This window comes from Leopardus geoffroyi, chromosome D1, assembly GCF_018350155.1.
Source record: "Leopardus geoffroyi isolate Oge1 chromosome D1, O.geoffroyi_Oge1_pat1.0, whole genome shotgun sequence".
Lineage (NCBI taxonomy): Eukaryota > Metazoa > Chordata > Mammalia > Carnivora > Felidae > Leopardus > Leopardus geoffroyi.
This window is the reverse complement of record NC_059329.1, coordinates 104,775,250-104,783,345: the sequence shown is the minus strand read 5'-3', so window position 1 is coordinate 104,783,345 and position 8,096 is coordinate 104,775,250. Positions and strand designations below refer to the sequence as shown.

At 43.1% G+C, this 8,096-nt stretch overlaps 1 protein-coding gene across 4 annotated transcripts in view; it reads left to right on the top strand.

The window, feature by feature from the left end:
- LOC123601759 (membrane-spanning 4-domains subfamily A member 4A-like) overlaps positions 1 to 8,096 on the top strand; it is a 172,149-nt gene that overhangs the window by 115,394 nt on the left and 48,659 nt on the right. The window contains exon 1 of one of the 4 annotated variants that reach the window (XM_045485378.1): positions 6,443 to 6,779. The exons of the other annotated variants lie outside the window; for them this stretch is intronic. Coding sequence (XP_045341334.1) covers positions 6,688 to 6,779 — 92 coding nt within the window. The 5' untranslated portion in view covers positions 6,443 to 6,687. Of the gene's footprint in view, positions 1 to 6,442; positions 6,780 to 8,096 lie in introns of those variants that run through there. 4 annotated transcript variants of the gene reach the window in all.

Sequence of the window (8,096 nt, the reverse complement as noted above, 5' to 3'; positions counted from 1 at the left end):
TCTTTGTTCTGTGCCTCTGGCTTCATCTCTTTGTGCTCTGGGAAGTCCAGGCACATCTTGGGAAGGATTCAGTGGACGGGGGTCAGAGGCAGAGACCCTGACTACGTACAAGCTCACATTCTGGGAAGTACCGGGTGTTGGGGAGACATTGTTGCCACTTGTCAAAGCCTTTTAAGGCTGCTTGCACAGCACCCTCTGCTCAGATCATTCTAGGAAGTGTGGCCTGTAGCAACAGCAGGCGGCATGACATTCTCCATACTTTCTCAGTAAGCCAGGGGTGTTTAAGAAGCTCATAGGATACTTGGAGAGAATTTTAGTCCAATCCTTTTATTCTCCAGATGAGGAGCCCACCACAGGTCACTCATCATGGGACTAGAATCCAAGGCTTTTGGCAGCTGGGTCCAGGTGTGCACCAGGGCAACAGTCTGTCACTTTGTCATCGTCTTCATCCCCACGGCCAATGTCATCGTCATTGAGGAAAACCCTCGTGGTCCAGACCTTCCTCTGGGTCTGCTAACTACTAAACAAGTTGTCAAAGAAGGATGCTGGTCATTGGGCTTCTCTCACATCTCTTCTAAGTCTGAGAAGGAATTCATGGGAAAATCAGTTAAATATCCAGTCAGTTTTCTCATATAAAAAGGGATAATGAAAAGGTTTTCTGAATTTTTGTGAGGATTCAGTCATATATTGTCACATATGTAAGTCTATATACTGTGCTCAGCAGAGAGTCTTGACATATATTAGAATTTAAAAAAATCTGTATTCTTTGCCCAACATCTTCTCCCACCCCCTTTACAGAAAAGTGTATTTCAGGTCTCAATAGTTTTTCTACATTAACTCTAAATCCATCCTCCTGGGTATTGATTGAAATACCTTAGCCCTTTGCAGAGTTCTAGTGCTCTAGACGGCAAACGATTCATGGTGCTGAGCTTGCTTCAAGGGTGCAGACTAGTGATTTCCCAATTTTCCACCCTCTCCACCCCAGGCTGACTGTGAAGTTAGAAAACATAGAAATGGATCTCAGATCTCTATGACCTTGAACAGAGATGACTGACATTTTTTTTTTCTCCAGAAATAGGGGACTCTGACTATCCAGGAGAGGTTCCCAGAGCACGGTTCATTATTCTCTTTGGGATCTGAGCTCCCCTTTTCTTTCTTTCTTTTTTTAATAATATATATATTTATTTTTTTTTTAAATTGACATCCAAGTTAGTTAGCATGTAGTGCAATAATGATTTTAGGAGTAGATTCCAGTGATTCATCCCCTACATGTAACATCCAGTGCTCATCCCAACAAGTGTCTTCCTTAATTCCCCTTGCCCATTTAGCCCATCCCTCCACCCACAATCCCTCCAGCAACCCTCAGTTTGTTCTCTATATTTAAGAGTCTCTTCTGTTTTGTCCCCCTCCCTGTTTTTATATTATTTTTGCTTCCCTTCCCTTATGTTCATCTGCTTTGTGTCTTAAATTTCACGTATGAGTGACGTCATATGATATTTGTCTTTCTCTAATGGATTTCGCTTAGCATGATACCCTCCAGTTCCATCCATGTAGTTGCAAATGGCAAGATTTTGTTCTTTTTGATTGCCGAGAAATACTCCAGTGTGTGTGTGTGTGTGCGTGTGTGTGTGTGTGTGTGTGTGTGTGTGTTTAGCTGTGCACTACACCATTCTTGAATAAAGTCACCATGAGTCTGTAAGAAACATAGGGAGTCCCAACAGTGAAGAAGCAAATTATCTTCTTACAATTAGTGTTGAATTTGCAAGATAATTTCTATTGATGTATGTGTATTCATCTTGGTGAGCTAGATTCCTTGTAGGCGTCACATAAGCTGATTATGAACTCATTTGAAGATATAGCTGAAAATATTTGAAAAACTATGAAACAACACATTTAAGACTTTGTAAGATTTCTTTCTATTTTCTTAAACCAAATGGTAGCTGTGTAAGGATATGAAACCATTTTACTATCACTTAGCAGATATTATTAAAAGGCATTTGAAGGATGCCTGGGTGGCTCAGTTGGTTAAGCATGTGATTCTTGGTTTTGGCTCAGTTCAAGATCTCACGGTTCATGGGTTTGAGCCCCACATTGGGCTCTGTGCTGGTGGCATGGGGCCTGCTTGGGATCTACTCTCTCCCTCTCTCTCTACCCCTCCCCCGCTCAAACTGTGTCTGTCTCTCTCAAAATAAATAAACTTAAAAAAATGAATTTGGAAGAATTTTATATTTCATTTTTAAACACACACACACACACACACACACACACACACACCCCTACGTTATATCAGATTTTAATGGCATTTTAAAGACAAAAATTTCTTCATCAGTTTTTTCCTATAATTTTGACTAGCAATTAATTTTGAGTGTGAAAGGTAAATATTTCTAGGAAATAAATCAAAACTGAATATAGTGTCTCACAACAACTGATTCAACCCACTGAAGCTGATAAATGATTATAAATTTTGAATAGTAAGACTTATTCTAAACTCATTTTCCCCATCAAGAGTGCTAGTTTTCAGTCTTCAGTTTACATAACCACTATGAAACGGCCTTATTAGCAGTTGGAAAAACCCTGACTTTCCCCACTCAGTGATTTCTTAATGAATTTCCTCTCTGGGGTATTTCCTTACAGGCACATGTATAAACACAAATCAGATTTCTTGCTTGCTTGCTTGCTTTCTCTCTTTCTCTCTCTCTTTTCCTTCCTTCCTCCCTCCCTCTCTCCTTTCTTTTCTTTTCTTTCTTTCTTTCTTTCTTTCTTTCTTTCTGTGTCTCTCTGTCTCTCACTCTCATGTTTGGTAGCTCTGATGATGTTTATTTTACTCTTTGACACATGTCAAATCTTACCAGATAATGGGATTAAAATCTTATGAACTTTCTGATTCAATATACATGTGATGTGAGATTCTTAATATTGAATTTTGAAAAGCTATCTTATTGATATGAAATGTCACCTTCATTTTAAGTAAGTGGGATTCAGACAAAACCCCTTCACCACTTAACTGATTATAATCATACTAACTCTTGGCATTCGATAGTCAACTAGATTTACTGCTACAGAGAATTTCTTATTTATTTAATCTATAATGATTTTCATTTAAAATTACACTTACTTGTGATTATTTTTATTGTAGTAAATAATATTGCCCCAATATGTACAGTGATGACATTATTTTAATGCATTTATTTAAGTAGAAAAAGTGAGTTAGTTAAAATAGGTAAATTACTACTGGCGTATAGTCATGTTTCTTTAATTATAGAATTTGGGGATAGAGCACTTTTTCTGAGGAAGAACATCCCAATTCTTCTCTAAGGAGCATCCCATGGTGTTAAGGAATTTAACAGCTCAATTCCTCAAGCATGAGTATAGTAGCAATACGAAGAAAAGAAAAATAATATAGCACTTTTTCTCTTTGGCTTTTCAAAATCTTTGTAACTTGTACTTGAAAAAGCAGGATTCAAAGAATGCAAAGAAAACAATCTTATTCTTTCCCCACAGCAGTTCTGTCCAAACATCCTCAATAGGACTGCATCTCCCCAGCTTCTTATTTAAAATCTAAGGCAAGTTGCTTTCAGGGAGTAAAGAGTTCAAGCCACTTGAGTATTTAAAATGTACTGTTTTACATAAGAATCAAATTTTATTTTTTTTAAATATGAAATTTATTGTCAGATTGGTTTCCATACAACACCCAGTGCTCATCCCAACAGGTGCCCTCCTCAATGCCCATCACCCACCCTCCCCTCCCTCCCACCCCCCATTAACCCTCAGTTTATTCTCAGTTTTTAAGAGTCTCTTATGGTTTGACTCCCTCCCTTTCTTTTTTTTTTTTTTTCCTTCCCCTCCCCCATGGTCTTCTGTTAAGTTTCTCAGGATCCACATAAGAGTGAAAACATATGGTATCTTTCTCTGTATGACTTATTTCACTTAGCATAACACTCTCCAGTTCCGTACACAATAAAGAAATTGTGATTTATATACACAATGGAATACTACTTGGCAATGAGAAAGAATGAAATATGGCCTTTTGTAGCAAGAATCAAAATTTCAACTGTCATTTACTGTGAAAACACCTCTCAGTTTGGGTCTGCTTTAGACAGGACACCTCCTTCCTGGAGGAAAGAGTACTCTCTCTTTTTATCTGACACTCCTCCCCAGCTTGCTAAGGGAGATTTCTGTTCCTTGCAGACTAAGGGGCGGAAATGAGGAGAGCTGAAGGGCAGAAAACATCTTCCTCGATTGGTACCTTCCCACCTTGATGTCAGGCTGGTAGGGGTTGAGCGCACTGGGGGTCCATCACTGGGATTCCTTGGCTTGGCGCCTTTGGGATTCCAAGGCCACTTATTAGCTAGGTGCTCATGATTCCCCCTACATCCCACCCCAGACTGTCCATCGAAAATCTCCAGTCTCATTCTCTTCAGGGTCTCCTTGCTTCACCTGATGTCCCTTTGCAGCAAGGTCTAAGACCACTCAGGTGGTTTCTTTCCCATGGCTTACATGTGGAAGGACAGGCCATCCCAATACTATTGTTCCCGCTTAGCTGTGGCAGACAGACTCTAGGGTGCTCTATTGCTTCCTGCTTCCGGTGTTCTGGCCCTTTTGGGATTGCTTCCCCCTGAGTATAGGCGAGACCTATGACTTGTTTTGAGTAAATAGAATACAGCACAGTGACAGGATGTATGTGATTATGTGCATGTGATTACATGATCACATTACAGGAGGCCAGCATGTCTTCCTGGCCTCTCTTTCTCTTTCTTGCTGGCTTTGAGGAAGCAGGCAGCCATGTTGAGGAGCTCCACGTGGCCAGGGACTGTGGGCTGCCTTTAGGAACTTAAGAGTAGACTCTAACCAACAGCCTACAAAGACTTCCAGGCAATTACTCAGGGGGAAAAACAAAATGGTGGGCAGGGGGTGGGGTGGGGCTCCGTCCCTCTGTCCTACAGCTGCAAGGAATTGGATTCTGTCACCAACTGGGGAAACTTGAAAGTGAATCTTTCTCCCAGACAAGCCTCAGTTGAGACCAAAGCACTGCCAACACTTTGATTGCAGCCTTGTGAGACCCTGAAGCAAAGAACCCAGTTAAACAGTGCCGAGTCCTGACCTATAGAAACTGTGAGATGATAAAGCCATGTTGCCTCAAACCTCTAAGGCTGTGGTAATTTGTATGCAATGATAGATAAATACACTGGCCATCAGGGTCAAAAGCCCTAGCCCTGGCCTCTTTTAGTTCCTCAGAGTGTATTAGACTCAAGTCTATCAACTTCCCCAAACTGTGAGGCTCCACGTTAAGTTCCCCCCGGGGGGTCCCCTTGCCACTTGTCTCTGAGCCTAGAGATGAGGGAGTTCTCCTTCCTTCTCCTACAGTGGGAAGAGGGAGGGCGGGAAACTCAGAGAACCTCCACGATTTTCTTCCGGTTAGATTGTCAGTAAAGTTTTCAAGTGACAGTCTGTTGCTAATGAAATTCTCTGAGTTTCAACTCCATATTTAAATTTCTTTTATAGGCTGGTTGAGAAAACCATTTTTGGCTATTTCTTTTGCAACTTCTGCTCCGGTGAATGGCACTTCCGTTTGTAGATAGGGAGCAATCATCAAATAAGTCCCCTGGCAAATCAAGAAGGGGGTGGTGATGGTGCTGGGAGTAGTCCCCCCAAGTTCAGGAAGTAAGGGGAAGCATGGCCTGTAGAAATTTTTAAAATAATAACAAAACTGCCATCCGCCTTATAACATCCACGTGTAAGCAATTCTAAACAATACCGATAATAAAATACTCTCCGGGGGAAAAAAAATCTTTCGTTGATCTAAATTCTGAAATAAAAGCGGCCCGTTCCTGGGCAGATCCCTCCCACCTGCTCCGTCCTTGGCAGGACGCCGGGCCATCTATTGGAACCTGAGCACAATCCCCTGCTGTGTGAGTCCTGTAAACATCCGGAAGGGACAGCTTCAGCTTCTAGCCTTTCCAATACTTTCTGCTCTTCCGCGGGACCCTTTGCTGCCATCTGCTGGGAAACTGTGAAAAGCACATAAATCCGTGATGGTTGCGAAAGTGACGAGCCTCACAGATGGGTGTGCGAGCGCGCACTCCTTTGTGGTGCTGCTGTGCGGGTGCGCGCGGGCGTACACGCAACTCAGAAAGCACGTGGAACGTTTGGCTTTGTCTAACATATAAAGAATTCCATGAAAATCTTCCACCTTGCTTTTCTTTTCGTTTGGCCTAGCGGGAATGGTGCCAGGAGATCACTTGGGTGGGCCTCCGGATAAGTGTTGAGCGGGAAGTGGGGAAGGAGGAGGCGGGACGCTTTGGAGAAAGTGAAGGAGTCAGGCTGTGGCTGGGTGGGCTTCGCTTTGTTGTCGAGGAGAGCACAGCGGGGAAGGAAAGGAAGAGGAGACGGCAGCTCACCACTACAGAGGAAGGACGGTGCCAGGCACTGTTGTTAAGTATCGGCTCATTATTTTCTCACCCCCTTCACTCTCCCTATTGTGCAAGGAGAGGAAGACACGGGGGAGTGAAGGGACTCACCCAAGATAAGATTGTTTTATGTCTGAGGAAGTAAATGGCGAGGCTTCTGGAGGGAAGGTGCGCAGGCATCCGATCCGCGGGGTTAGACATGCGTGCCCTGCCCTCTCTGAGCCCATCCTGACCCTGAGTGAGCTCTGGGAGGACACTCTTGGCAAAGGGACTCAGGGTGATGCCCAGGTCAGCGGCCCGAGGTTCCAGGACAGGACATGCCCACGCGAGCAGCCTCTCTCTCTGCTGTGGGTCCCCCAGAAACGAATGCAGGTGAGCAATTTCCATTTTCTGTGAGGGCATGAGGAAGGGAGTGTCCTTTGCTTCTGCCTTTGAAAATAGAAACAAATCTTACACCAAGCCGGCTACAACTCTGTCATTAGCGCTCACCCCGGAGGTCACAGCAGAATGTCACCTACTGGTCACTGCATGCGTCTGAGACTGAACGTCTTTGCCTCCTGAGTTTGCGAAAACATTTATCCTGTCTCAGCGGGGGGTGAAGAGGGAAAGGAAAGCATGACTGTGTCTGACTGTTGGGGAATGGAAACTTGATACGTTTTCATGAGACTTGTCTTCCAACTACTTTAAGTGTTTTGAGATGAAGCCTACTGTTTGATTAATGTAAAGTATCTTTGAGGCTGAAAGCCTTCTTTCCCATCAGTTCTGAAGAGAGCAGTCCCTCTGCCTTTGATGATTCACGTGCATGACAATGACATCTGGTCCCGCAAAGAGTACTCTCACTGTTGTTCAGGAGGGTACCCTGAAACACAGAAGAGGAAGAAAGAAGATCAAACAAGAAGTATGTGTATTATTGAAGTGACTGGGAGGCTCAGTCAGTGAAGCGTCCGACTTCAGCTCAGGTCATGGTCTCACAGTCCGTGAGTTCGAGCCCCATGTTAGGCTCTATGTTGACAGCTCGCAGCCTGGAGCCTGCTTCAGATTCTGTGTCTCCCTCTCTCTCTGCCCCTCCCCTACTTGCACTCTGTCTCTCTTTCTTTCTCTCTGTGTCAAAAATAAATAAGCATTAAAAAATTTTTAAAAAGGAAGTATATATATTATTTATGTACACTAACACATGTACTTAATATATGTCTACACACACATACATATACTTCTTGTTTGACATTCTTTCTTGAATATCTTAAATTTCTTAAAATATTTATACATGCCATTCAGAGACTTTCATAAGCTGCAAAGCAGTATGAAACTGGTATGTTAAACAATAATGACATAATTCCAGTGTCCATAGGAGACTTATAGTTTATTTTTTCTTCTTTTATTGTTCTTGTAGTAGTTCTGAAAGGATCAGGTCTGCTTCACAGAATGGTAGGATGATAAATGTTTGAGAAGAATTTTTAGTGTTCATATTGTAATTAATGACATTTTTGAAATACACACAAGTTGGGGCGCCTGGGTGGCTTGGTCGGTTAAGCGTCTGACTTCGGCTCAGGTCATGCTCTCGCGGTTTGTGAGTTCGAGCCCGCGTCGGGCTCTGTGCTGTCAGCTCGGAGCCTGGAGCCTGCTTCAGATCCTGTGTCTCCTTCTCTCTCAACCCCTCCCCTTCTCTCACTCTCTCTCTCTCTCTCTCTC